Here is a 14,690-nt window from a genome sequence, read left to right on the forward strand (position 1 = left end):
AATGCAGAAACCAAATGGTTCCTATTATACAGCTGATGTTCTCATTCTTTAGAGAAAACAAAAATCACTCCAAGTGTTTACAGACCAGAAACCTAAGTGCCTAATGGTTCTGATAAATCTTACGGGGCCCGTTTGCTTCGCGGACACGGTGTGGAAATCCCTGTCCGCTGAGGAAACGGATTACATTTGCAGCACGTTGCTGCTCTCAAGGTCGTCTCACCACAACACTGTTTACATTTCTCCAAAGGAGAAATTATGTTTAGACAAAAAAAGAGCACATTTGTGGTTTCAAAGGGTTCAAAAATAGAAACTATGCATATTTTGCACCTCTGCAAAACTACCAACCTCTAATTATGATGTTAGAGTGGAAACATGTTTAAAAACACTTTGATTTAGCCAAGTTTAGCCCTGAGATAAACTAAACAACAGGGTTGTAATGAACTATGAGGCTGAATGCTGAATCACAGCAGGTTGCAAGATGAGTTTAACTGGTCTGAGCTGTTGGAAACGCCAAAGCCTCTGCTGCATTCTTGTTTAGGTTCCATCAGGTTTGAATCAGCTTATACGAGTCATTAAATGCTTCAGTTAGACTGAGATATTAGTTTTACACCATAGTTTTTAGAACAATCTTCAGATTTCAGTACAAACATAAACCCATTTGGATTTTATTGCAAAAATTATGAAACATAATGCTGAAGTTGGCATCTGATTTGGCGGAGCAGTACAGTTCTCGTCATCTAGACAATTTTAAGATTAATTAAAAAATCCGTGTTTGGACAAGATTATCCTACATTAAATACAAACTTATTTAAAAATTGGAGTTGTTCCTGTGCTTTGTTGGGCATTTAAACTAGAAGTTTAAGAATCACAGGTTGTGATTAAACTCCCCGACCTTTGAGGGTGAAAAAGTTGTTGTTGTTTAAGAGTGAACTTTCTGTTAAAGCAAAAACAAAAGGTGGGACAAAAAGCTTTACAAGATAAGCCATTTATTTGATTTAGAAAATCTACCGCGGTCATGATGTGTCGAGTGAAGCCTGTGGATAAAGAAAAACTCCTACAGCAGTTTGGGTGGCGCTTCTCCTCCATGTTTGTTTAGGAGTAGTCAGTTATCAAGTTAAATATTTGATTAGTTATTTTCAATTTTAGTGGTTGTACTTGACCCACTTTACTGGGAAAGCGTTGTTTGGTTTTCATTATTTATTTGAGGTGAACCTCCTCTAGATTTTTTTTTAAGTTTCTTGTAATAAACCCTTTTCAATTCATATTTTACCAGCCGGACCCTTTTCTCATGTTGCCTCCACTGATCCCTTGCTGAGTTGTGCTGTAACAGCAGAAGATTAGCTTCCTTTAAACAGACAATATTTATAATATCTCAAAATATGAGGCGGTCTCTAGGTTCGATTAGGGACCGAAATGAGAACATTTGTTACAGTTTTTGCTGCTGTGGTTCTTTTTCACACTGAACTGTGTCAAAAAAACCAAACCCTTTGGAAAACATGTTTCCCTCCTCGCCAGTGGGGGCGCTGCATCAAGAAATACTGAAGGAAACAACACAAAAACCTCTTAAAAAGACACTGAGCGCAACTTCCTTCTACATGAAATGTAAATAAAAACAGATTAACGTGAGATTTTAGCGGTTGTAGGATTTGTTGTATTTATAGTATTGGATAACAAGAGCTATTTCTCTCGCCAGCGCTGGACTCTCATGTTTGTTTTGGTAGGGTTTACCCATCATGCCTTGCAAGATGGTCCACTTCCTGTTTTTGTAGCGATTTCCACTCCGCTTGGCATTCATAAATGCATTTGAACCTCACCAGAGTTCACTTCAACCGAACTGAACCAAGGTTTGTAGGCAAACCATAGTTCGCTTTTTTGGTCCGCATCAGAGTTTGATTACGTTTTCACATCTCCCTGAAAGAACCAAACTTTGTAGGCAAACGGACTGGAATTTGAGAAAAGCTGACTAAACAAGATTGGTGTGAATGCAGCCTAAGACAAAATCAGGAAAGCGCTTTTAGACATTCACCCGTTTCCTTCAGCACGTCTCCGGTTTCCTTTATCTCGCCACAATCTGAAAATAAACTGATAATATTTTAAGCAGAGAGAACTGATCCAACACAGGTTGTGTGCTTTGTGGTTGAATGAGTTCATGTGAGAAAACCGCTTCACTCCTTAAATCTTAATGAGCTCCTTGTTCGGCAGCATTCTTCCCACCGTCGTCACATCTCTGCAACCTTCATATTCACCAGGCCAAACAGCCCAGATCCACCAGAAACTCCTTCAAAATCTCCCCACAAAACAAAGAAGCTATGATTAATAAAATCCGTGTTTTTAAATCATGATGATAAGGCTGACAATCTATGTCAATTCCTCACGGTGAAGCAACATAACTGAGTTGCGTGAAGGGGGGAAACGGATCTCATCCAAAATGCAGGGCACAGCAAAGAAGCACGATGGGAACGATGGTTATGCGAGCGTCATCATGCCGGAGCGGAGGGTGCAGAATTTCTCATGCCCCGAGGAAAAAGCTGCAGGCTGTAATCATCCGTCCTGTTGTTCAGAGGGTTTTATGTAATATCTGTCATCTTCTTCAACTGCCAACCCAGTTTTTTTTTTCCAAGAATTATTACTTATCTTTTTTTTTTTTTACAGTCCGAGTTCAGGAACAGGAGCCTCAGATGGTCACATCCTGCACCAGCTTCTTTTTGGGTACATTTTTCCACTGTGGTTTGGTCAAGGTCAAAGTCAGCGGCCCGCGAATCATCAGCGAAGCTTTTAATCCTGCGCTGTGCTCGTTTTTAGAAGCAGAACCCCCTGGCTGGTACAGCCTGGTGACACGAGGATCAAACAGGTGAACTGTGAAGTTACCAAGGCTTTTCAGGTTGACTGGGCCCCCAGCACATCTTCTTCTGGTGCAACCAGGCCTTAAAAGCTCATCTGTGTCCAAGTTCAGAAAACCAAGAGAGAGAAGGAAATGGATCCAAACCGGACCAATCATGCCTTGGTTGTTTTCACATAAACGTGGGAAACTGGACGGCTTGATGACGGGAGAAGGTCGCAAGTGAGAATCAGGAAATAAACACTTTTGGTGTGAAATATAAAATAACTGCTTATTGCTCCGCTTCAGAGATGGAAGGAAAACAAGTGAAATACCCTGGAAGTCCACACAGCATGACTCCATTTGCACCAATCCTGCCTTGTTTGCAAAACATATACCAGCGTTTGGGTATGGACAGGTATGAGAGTCCCACAGCATGAGTACAAATACAAGCTTCACAATACTGACGCAAAGATGTGTGTCAGTATTAAACTAACAAAGATTACGCTGACGAAATGTAAGGCTTTTTAATAGGACTGGAATTTAAGACCTTTATCTCCACAGAAGTAAAAATGCAGACAATATTAAATTCTCCTGGCAGGGTAAAATTTAAGACCTGTAATTATCGCCACCTTCCTAGAATAGTACACAAAGTCATCTTTTTTTTTTGTTGCAAAAATACCTTTTAGAAAAAAATGACTAAGGCCATTGTTTTACCAACGTGATGATATTAAATGAAAACTTACTTTAGAAAATGAATTCAAGACATTTTAAGGCCTTAATTTTAAATAAATGAATGTGGCTTTTCAACATTTATTCGTACCAACAGTAGGAATAAATGTTCTTGCAATATATCGCAAATCTGTTGTCATTCCAATCCATTCATCTGCCACATTTCCGGTTTAACTGCCCGAAATGAAATGACTCGGTTCGGAGCTCCAATTCAAAGACGTGAGGACATAATGAAAGGAAAAAGGAAGGATACAAGGAAGGAAGCAGAAAAACAATAAAACACAGATGGAAAAAGGAAAGAAAGAAAGAAGGACAAGATTTACACAATGGAAAATGGAATAATCTGGAAATAAAAATGTTCACCCATTCTGTTTTCCAAATATTTCCAGTCTGTGTGGAAACATCTTAATGAGAAAATGTCAAAAAGGGGCAATTTCTGGCTGCAGATGTTGCCAATTCATGACCAAGGCGTTGGAGGAATATTAATTTACATTATGGGTGTCAAAAGCATGGCTTGGGGGCCATTTGTGGTCCTTGAAATTATTTTATTTGGTCACTGACCACAAGAATGGTGAACATTTGGCCAACAAAATAGAAATTGTCTGTTTTTCTTATGAAAATGCAACAGTCTGGAGAATTTTTTATGTCTTGGATCTTTAATGTTATACAGATATCATTAAAGAAAAGCCAGTAGTTTGAATTTTCCAGTTTTGGTGCCCAGTGCAAAAGGTTTGGACACTTCTGATCTGCATCAATGGAATCACACAGAAACAACGAATGTTGCTGTCGAGACGCTGAGGTTGAAGCAAGCTGTGCACCAGCAGACACATTATTATGCTGAGTGCATGTGCTGCTTCACGCATCCATTAACGTTCAGGGCCGGATCCACAAGCTGGAGCCTCTTCCTTTGAAGATGTGGCAAACATGTGTATCTGTTAGCGATGAATGGCATCTATCAGACACACTGAGCAGCGGTTAGCATCTCCAGAGCCCGTCTGCCATCAAAGCCAATGAAGCATTAATTAAAAACAGTCATTTCTACAATGAATTGAGTCATATCTTAAACACTGCAGAGAAATACCATCAGAACACGATTAAAAACAGACTCATAGGTTTGACTTCTTCTGCATCAGCAGCAAAGCCTGTTTCCTCTGAAAGAGGGAGGGGCTCCTCCAAAGGAAACGGCGTGAAACTCAACGGAAATTTGCTGCAAGCTGGTGAGAAAAACTCAATTCAGACACCTGGAATCCCAAAGGAGGCTTCTGAGCAAAGCATCAAGCGCATCACATGAGAATTAGACACATGAAGTCATTTCTCTTCCATTGAAAGGAATCATTTTAAGAGTTATGCAAAAGAAGCTTTCTAAGAGAATGTGCACTGACTGCTTCCATCAGGGTACGTCCGTTTTTCATGTTTCTAGAGTTTTCAATCTTTCTTTGCTCATCTTTAAATGACTAACATCCACTATTAATCTATGGCAGAAATTTTATGTGTTCAAATATGGATTCTGCAAAAACAAGCGACTCCATAGACATGTGTGTGAGATTTAAACGCACACGCTAAACGATATTCTTCGTATATAAACATCACATCAGTCTCACTGCGCGCAGTGAGGTTTTTATTCAATATTCTCTGAAAAGATCGCCTTTGTAAATCAAGCCTATAAATTCTGGTACAGATGAACCCGCTCTGGCAGATCTCCTTCCAAGTCGGCCATTTTGAATGAAAGGAGGAGCGAAGGATCCACACAGAGTTCATTGCGTCAACCATAAACCTAGCTTAACCTGTCTTTGCCATCACCGTTAATGGTATATAGAAAACTATTTAGAATAAATAAATAAATAAATAAATAAACAACGCTCAGCCTGGTAGGGAGGGAATTACAGCCTGGCAGCCTGCCATGCTCATAATACACTGAGGGAAACCCTGGAAACCGAAAAGGCCTGGGAAGACACGTGTTTTCCCATACCCCATCTTCTTTTTCCTTGCATATCCAAGCTTATTATGTCTTTTTTTAGGTAACTGCATGGAATGCAGTTCCTTAAATGCAGTTGTTTGTGGTGCAATCATATCACCACAAACAAAAATACTGCTCTTAAAAAATTTTCCCATTTGAAACTCGCTTCTTCAGGAAGCCACTTACTTAAAAAAGTGTGATTTATATCACTGAACTTCACACAGCAATTACTTTTAAATTATATTTTTTTATTTAATTATGCATTTTTGATGCTTGTGGAACAAACGGTGGAGAAATTAGTAAAAATATTATAGATAATAAATGTAGACAGACAATAATCAATCGAAATTCTTATAAGAAGTCTTTACACTATATGATAGATAACCAACCCTGTCATTGCTACACCCACAAGCCTGTTCAGCATCACTATTAACGTCACATAACCAAACACCCCAAACCAACGCCCTCATCCCGTCCACAAACAAGTTGGAAATAAATACTGGGAATTAATATTGGTCCAGTTGTACTCGTCAGACCAATACCAATGTGGTGCATCCCATCCCATCGCCTTTGAACCCTGATCTAAGCAATCATCCCGTCATCATCTCCATCTCTCTGCTTCTGAAGTCTCCCCAGAAGAAGACTCCATTTATTTATTTATTTAGTTTTTTGGTTTCCTGCAGAAAGCATTCCTCTCTAATGATAGGGGAAGTTACAAGGGGGGTCCATGCAAACACTGTGGCAGGAGAAAACACCCAACCTAAATCTGGTCCTCCTATTAAGACAGAGGGTGGGGAAACGGAGCTGAGATCTGCGACACCACATCTGTGACCAGCAGACTTCCTGAGACACGCTGAGGGTTGGTTAGATTAAACAGTCTGGGTGGAACCGGAGCAGTAAACATGGCTATAAGGAGTTCAAATGACAAGGGTGTTGTGTTTTGAAGTAGTGCGTTTTGTTGTGAAGTGTCTACCAACAGTCCAACAGAAGCAGCATAACTCTCCTTCTCTGAAACCACAGACCGTTCACAGCATACTGAGAAAGATGCAACATGTTTTTGCTGAAAATAGTTTGGCTGCACTTCTTGTTTATGGCTCTTGTTGTGGTTTATTGTTGTCCTTTCGCCCTGCAATAAGTCCAAACTACTGATGCAGTTACTGCTCTTTATTTTAGCTCCAACTGAACCTCCCAGGCTTTCTTATCTGGTCAGCCTGCAGACCAGAGCTCCTTGGGTTTCAGGAGCCAAAAAAACTAAAAGAAATCAGTAATCATTGATCAGTAACCAGTTTGGCTGATTAATGAGAAGATTTCCAATGCAAGCTTGTAAAAAAAAAAATCAAATTATGGTCCTCAACTGGAAAGATAGCTTCTTTCCGATAAAAGGTTCAGTTTTCACAGATTGTTTTGTGGAACGTGACTCCTAATTGTGGATGTAAATCCTATTGGTTGATTTTTTATTTTTTTTTGCAGTATATCTGACATACTCAACAGAAAATGCAGCTTGGGACGCTGCCATACTTAAGCGCAATCCTACTTGACCCACTATTGGCTCATGTTTGAAAAACAGCAGATCCATGTGCAGCATTCAGCTTCCTTGGCGCCAAACAAGCTGATAAAGAAAACTGGTTCTGTTCTGGGATTATTCTAGAACCTCTGCAGAAATGAAGAAAAAAAAAAATCACAGACAACTGTGAGCATCTATTTAATGAAGAACCTTGAATGATACGAGTTGCAACAACATTTAATTTCCCTTTTGGATTAATAAAGTATTTATGAATTGAATTGAGTCAATATGCTCAAACTGAAACCAGAGTGTCAAACAAAGTCTTTACAAATAAACTCAAACAATCCCTGCGATACGAGCATTTCTAATCAGTTGATCTCTACAAATCAGGAACATAATGACGTCTCGTGGTTTTACAACAGAAGTACAAACAGATTTAGGAACAGCAACGTGACTCCAAAAAGTCAGACCAGATTTTTTATAGGCATCAACTTCCAGTCCTCAAGAACTGCCGTCCTGAAACACACCTAAATCAGAAGAGTCGATTACCTAAATCACAAACTGAAAAGGATTTTATCCAAAGTTGATTTCAGCTTTTATTCAGATGCAGAGCCTCAAGACCACCCCGTCTGATTTAGTTGCTCATTCCTCCATTTACTCTAATATCAGCTAATATTCCATCACTGTATGTATCGTACTTGCAAACAAAAAGCTTTAATTTGTCATATTGCATGACTGAAAAAACAGAAGCTAAGGCATTATAATCAAAGAGCAGCTCAGCAGAGACGTCCTCATACCTGCGTCTGTCTGCTGCCGGTGAATTATTCAGAGGAGAGGAAGGTACAGGAAAGCTTCTGGGTCACCATTATTACAGCAAAACAGGCAGGAAGTTAGCAAAGAGAGCAGCAAAGCATCAATGAGTAACGTCATTTCGGAACGAGTTGTGCAATTAGAGATGCACCAATCAGACGTTAACCTCCATTTTCTGATGCCTACAAAACAAATAAAGGAATTACAAAATTATACACATTTATGCTTTAATGCACTAGTCCCTAAGCTGAATCTAATTATCATCACTCAAAGATGTTGAAAAACAGGGAGAAGTTTTCTATTTTGATGCATTTAATGAATAGGAAAAAAGGATTTTCTATGTAATTTGACCACCTGAGTATCAGATGGAAAAATAAATTTTTTATTTATTTTTTTACATCTGGACAGTTAAATTGTGCATTTCCTAAAACTTAGCAAACTGAAGCATCCATTTGATCAACTGGACAACAACTGAATTCAATCAGAAGTATTTCCTTACTTTTGAGTGATCAGTCGATACTTTGATGCAAAACTGACTGGAAAAAATGGCAACTCCATGCAGAAAGACTTGGTGCAACAAAACGGCGCTACCAACTGTTAAACCGTGCAAAATTTAAAGCCACAAGTATGATGGATGTCAAATAGCCTTGCAATTTTCTCTCCCATCTCATCTGATCCAGGTGGGCGAAAGAAAAAAGATCCCCGCAGGCTTCTGCACCGAGTTAGTTCAGAGGTTATCTGCAGCTGCCTCAGTAACCTCTGCAGGTCTTCCACTTTCATCTCCAGGATTTATGCCTCTGGTCCGTGCCTGCACTGGGAGCTTTCCATCAGCATCCTGCAGGATCTGGAGCGAGCTAAGGACTCAGAAGTCTCATTTAAACTTATTTAAATGTCTCTTTTGTGCATTTATGTCAACAAACTTCTCTGGTTAGCAGCTCTAACTCACATAAAGTTAATCACACTGTCTGGCTGGATTGTTTTTATTAGGAATCCTGCAGAGGAAAATGATGCAGTTCTCCTCTGCTGGCCCCTAAACGCCTCACAGCAGACCTACTTTTACTAACTTGCTACCTTGCTGAGAAAAATAAATAACTAAAAACTCACTCCCAGCCGAGCTGGAAACTCTAGAAAAGTTTGCAAATTTGTGAAAACCTCCGCTATGATCCTGGAAAATGCAGTCTGCCTTGCAGCGAGGCGCAGGGAGAATCCCTAAGGAAGTTTTTCTGTTGGTTTACAAACACTGGAACCACAATGGCGGTGCGCCTTTTCTTTGAAAGCAGCGACACACGGCGCAGTTTGTGCGCTTTCTTATCTCCGCAACCAGTGCACCAAAACAAGCAAGACATAGGGGGAAACTAAGCGCCGAACCTCCTTCTTTCCTTCCCCCCCTGCGACTGCTTTGCGTCTGCGAAAAGTTTGCGCCATTTTTGAGCGAGCTTGCGGCGCTTCCAGGACAACGTGAGGGGGGAAAAGTAGCCTCCACTCACCTTGGCGATAGCCTTCTTGTACCGCATGACAGCCTGCTGGATGAGTGCGTGGACTTTAATGTTCCCGTCCCCGCACGGAACCACCACCCGGGTCCTGCCGAAGCACACCGTCACTTTCATGGCTCAGGCTCCGAGGACTTCCCCAGGTTCGGAGCAAAGCCGAGACGAGGAGGACAAATCCGAGTGGGAAGCACACGGGAGCATGGAGGGGGTTTTGTTGTTGTTGCCCGAGGATATCCCGGTATTCCTGTCTGGAAAAAGGAGGACTAAATGTCGTCCCGCTTCTCCCCGCCGGACGACATTGTTGTCTGTGTTTTCAGACCACCTGTTTAGCTTCTATCTCTCTCTATCTCTCTCTCTTCTTCCTTCCTTCCCTCTGGATCCCAATCCTTCTCTCCGGGTTGAGCTAATGCTCGCTGCTGCGTTCAATGGCCAACAGGAGTATCGGAGTCAAGACAAGCAAACTTTTGTTTAAAAAACGCCATTTAATATTCAGGAAATAATGCTTTAAATCTTTAAATCTCCTGATATTGTATAATTATTTATCGTCCTGTGATGGAACAAGAAACTTAAAATAAAACAAGTTTTAAATCCCTGTATTTTGTTATAAAGTTGTTAAATTATGTGATTGGATTCAGTGTCTCTAAGATTTTTTTTAAACTATTCAACATTCAATTTGTAAATCAAACTGTTTTCACATCCCCTTTCATGCGACCTTTAATAAAAATGCTTTTCAGAATAAAAAAAAACAATAAAAAATAAACTGTGGGTGGAAAAACTAACCCTTTAGAAGTGAACAATGAAAAAAAGGAAACCCAGATAATATATATAAAGATAAAACACAATATTTGTGAATAAATCAGCTTATTAGCAGTCATTTGTAAAGATTTATTTAACTAGTATCGATGTAAAATGCATACAAATTACTATCTATTAATAAAAAAAATCATGCACACAAGCAAAAAAGAAAAAAAAACACATGCCATTTGATTTTAATTAAAAGCAGTAACAAAATATTCCATTTATTAATTATTCAGATAAAACCCCAATTTCCAGGTAAAGTTGGATATTTGATATGTTTGATTTTTAAGTAAGATTCAAATATCTATTACAAAAGAGGAAGGTGTCAGTCTGTGTGCTCTGACTGTGTTTTTCAGAGAGACAACCTAGAGAAACTGTCTCTGAAGTTCTTGTGCCATTGTTGGTGCAGATTTTATTTTAACTAAAACAAATGCATGATGTTTATAGTGATTTGTAAAAGTACTTTTATTAAAAATTAAAACTAGAAAAGCTTTAAAAAAAATCAATAGAAAGGAACAAATTAATGTTTTCTAAACTTTTCCCCTAAAGTTCTACTGATAATCAAATAAATTCTGACATTAACTAAACCTAAAACTTCTGAATGCAACAAAATTGCACTTTTTCTCTCAAGAAGCTGAATAGACACTGTAAATCAATTTCAAAACGTTTGGCGATTGTGAAGCTGTAAATTACGAGCAGCTCCTGAACGCCTCAGACAAGTGAGGTCTGGCCCCGCTGTGTGGTCAGGATGGGTAATGTCTGAAGAGCCAGACTCAGCAGTGTGGGAGTGGGTAGATCCACTGTGACTCTGTAAGTAGCAGCGGTGACTTAGGAAATCAGTGAAGAGTTTTTGATGTAGAAAATGATTTGTTTTATTTAGAGTTTAGGGTGGCTAATATGAAATAACTGAAGATTTTAAAGAAAGACAATCTAGACTAAAAAGCAAACGCTTGTTTTAAAAAATATATGCTATGCAAAAGTTTTAAAGTATTTAATTAATAATTGTTTGCCAAACAATTCTGCTGTTTTTAATGTTATTTTTACGGTTTTTAATATGAGCAGCAACCCTGTAGTCCTGACAAAGACTGAAAATATGAGGGATAAGGTCATTTGTGTCATAGTTTTCCTAAATGTAACCAAAGAAATCTGCTAAAAGTTTCCATTTTAAATAAGCTCTTTTTTAAATTCTCCCTCGTGGTTATGTTGACGCCACTTTGGTTAATCTCTTGAGTTAAAAACTCTTTTTGAATCTCAGCTCAATTTATTGGCTTAATAAAAAAAAAAAGTTAATTCAAGAAGGTGTGGAGGGGAAAATACTGACAAAATCTAAACAGAAACTCCAAAAGAACTCCTTTATCTACTTAGACAGAGATCATAAGGAAATCTGGCAAGTTAGAAGTCAATACAAAAAAGATAAATAATAAGATTGTATGAATATTAAAACAGTTTCTAATAATATCTAAGGTTTAGGATCATAAATGACCCTAATGACCCAATTCTTTGGGTTTCAAAAGGACTTATTCAGTGAGGAATATAAAAAAGAAAAGGATCTCCAGGTTCTGGATTCATGGAAACTGTGTGTGTTTTGTGGCTTAAAGTTAAAACAGAAGCTCTCCATCATGTGATGCCAGCACAGCTGGGAGGTTATTTTAACTCCCATGCAGCTGGACTCCAGCCTCAGCCTCAGCAGCTGTCACAAACCATGTAAATAGCTTCACATGTGGAGAATATGACCAAGTGACCAAGTGTTTATGGGGATATTTATGAAAATGTGCAACCAAACCATATGGAGCAAAAATAAAACATAAACATTAGACTAATGCTTGGTGATTGTTTATCTCTCCAGTGCAAAACCACAAACTAAAGATAAAACAGTGGAAAAAACGATTAAACTTTTTCAAAAGTAGCTTTGAAAAAAGGAAAAAAGTTAGCATCTTGTCATTTTTATCCGTTCATGGCTTTTTGATGAGTGTTTATTGAGGAGGAAGTAGATCAATTAAAGACTAAATAAATTAAATAAAAAACAGCAGCAGTGCTACTTAAAAGCAAACTGTCATGTGAAAGTGAAAGCTGCTTAAATCTGCTTCATCATAAGGAAAACTAGAGCTTACCAGCAGTAAATCATGTTTTCCATAAGAGTCCATATGAGTCTCCACAGTATCTTTCATTCAGGCCTCAAAGTGATAAAACATATGTGCAATTTATTTCTTAGTCTGTTTTAAATAGTCATTTATTGCTTCCATGTTTTCAGTCTGACAATTTTGTGTAATGCTGGAAACGAATCTAATTATATATGTTTTTTAAAAATGTAAATAAAATAATACTATAAAAAATGTGGAATTAATATTAACAAAAACAATTTAAGTAAACGTAGTGAAAGCAGGTTTAAAATAAAAATAAGTAATAAGCTGAAATGTTTTCAGCACTTTTCATAATTACTTAAAAAAATACTATTTTATTTTTCCATTATTTACACAGGTTAAATCTTTCTGAGAAAATATATTATCATGTTTAAGATTTCCACGATTACTTGAACATGTTGGCCTAAATATGTTGTAATTTTTCTATTAACTGAAAAATGCTGTTGGTGATTATGGAAGCCCATTTCCGACACTCTGTAAAAAAAATATATATCTCATTATAATGAGATACTATCTCAAAATAATGAGATAGTATCTCAAAATAATGAGATACTATCTCACTATAATATAATGAGATAATTTTTTTTTTTTTTTACAGCGTGGCAGAAATGGGCTTCCATAGTGATACATCAAAACTCAATTATTAAAAAAAAGACTTCTTTTGTTATATTTTTCACCCATGGAGGTTGCCATTTTTTTCACCTGCGCGATGCATGTTGGGTTGATGACATGATATGTCCGTTCTGTACTGGAACATACACAGGAAGTAAACACAAGAAGGCTAACATTACCCGAGTTGTTTAAATCACTTGAGTGTAAATTTAAACAATGCCACATTATGTTGCTGTTGACTGTAATTTGAAAAATGAAATAGTGAGGTGAGTCTGGATCATTTCCCACATGAAAAAAGAAGAGCACAATGGGAAAGAGTGGAACATAATTTCTGAAGGACCCACGGTTGTGTTCTCAACATTTCTCTCCAGAAGACTTTGAGTTATTTGTAAGAGCAAAACTGATGAAGGCTCTAACAGATAGTAGTTAACCGACACAAGCTAAATCCAAATGCAAAGCGCCAGTGTTTTGACAATCTGTGCTACCTTGACAGATTTTTTGACCACAGACAGCTATGCACATTGCTACATTTACCCAGAGTGCATTGCAGCATAAACAATACGGCAATGACCATGTGACAATAAAAAGCCTACAATATTATTTACTATATTTTAAAACTAAGACAAAAAAAACAAGTTAGTTGAAATTATATTGACATTTATGTTTATAGTAGTTTTTAATGATAAAAAAATAAATAAAACAAAGTTATTATAAAGTAAAATAAGCTGCGTAAATTCAAAATGCATTACATTTTCCAAAACGAGTCAGACCTGACATTCACTGTTAACTGAGAAATGTTTCCGGATTAGTGGCGACATCTAGTGGTAGACTGCATGAAGTTAATTCTTTCTCGTTTAGCTCTGCAAGTCATTTATAAAAACAACCTGTTGATTAATCACTGCACAAAATCAATTTCATTGAGCAATAAATTAGTAATAAATTAAAACATAAAAAACAACATATAGAAAATGTTACATGAAAGAATAATCTGAAACGGATCAGGAAAAATGAACAAAAGCTGAAGATCTCGTCCCCATTTAAAGTCTATACATAGAAATGGCTTTTGGGGAAAAAAAAAACAAATGTCATTGTTAGCTATTATTTAAATAGCTGTTATTTAAAGCTGTGATCTGGTTGTCATTTGTGCCATTTTTCATACACCTTTTGTCATAAAATTAATGCAAGAGTAAATGTACAGATATCACCACAATTGCTGTTAAAATTTGAAAAAAGTAATTAAATAAAAAATCTGAATAAAAAAAGAAATTTAAGCATTTTAATGTATATGATCTTCTTTTATTGAGATGGCTTCCTGTTTCCTTGTGATACAAAATGTATGTTAGTAAAACAGTATTCAAAATGGAGAAAACTAGAAAACATTCCATTTAAGCAAAGCATATGTGTGTTGATCTTCTTAAGTCAGGAAATGATTACAAGAGAAATCCACCGACTTAAACTTGTCTATTATCTATAATTGAATCTGAAAAAAATAAGTAATTTTTTTTTTTACACAGTGAAAAGTACTTCAGTAATCAGTTTAATCATAAATATTGAAAACACACTTACATAATTTTGCTTTTCATGAAGTATTCTTACTAAAAACCTGCATGATGCTGAATTTTTGCAAAACAAAGATCGGTTAGGATGGAGGGCACTCAAAGCATCTCAGCTCTAATCTCTGTTCTAAAATCACTGCTTTAAAATGCAGCAATCAAATTCTTGCATTATCTCCTTTTAAACATTAAATATATTTATATTAATTCATATGCTACAATTATAAGAAGCTACTAAGAACATAAATAAAGATATCCTCAAGTTTGATTTAACC

General features: G+C 37.3%; 1 protein-coding gene across 10 annotated transcripts in view; it reads right to left on the reverse strand.

The window, feature by feature from the left end:
* pard3ab (par-3 family cell polarity regulator alpha, b) overlaps nucleotides 1-9,727 on the reverse strand; it is a 277,414-nt gene extending 267,687 nt beyond the window's left edge. For all 10 annotated transcript variants that reach the window (XM_008433894.3, XM_017309968.2, XM_008433899.3 and 7 more), the window contains exon 1: nucleotides 9,309-9,727. In XM_008433894.3, the coding sequence (XP_008432116.2) occupies nucleotides 9,309-9,428 (120 nt within the window). In that variant the 5' untranslated portion in view covers nucleotides 9,429-9,727. The remainder of the gene's footprint in view (nucleotides 1-9,308) is intronic.
* Nucleotides 9,728-14,690: the final 4,963 nt, after the last annotated feature.

The sequence above is a fragment of the Poecilia reticulata genome, chromosome 17 (genome assembly GCF_904066995.2).
Source record: "Poecilia reticulata chromosome 17, P_reticulata-male-v2, whole genome shotgun sequence".
Taxonomy (NCBI): Eukaryota; Metazoa; Chordata; class Actinopteri; order Cyprinodontiformes; family Poeciliidae; genus Poecilia; species Poecilia reticulata.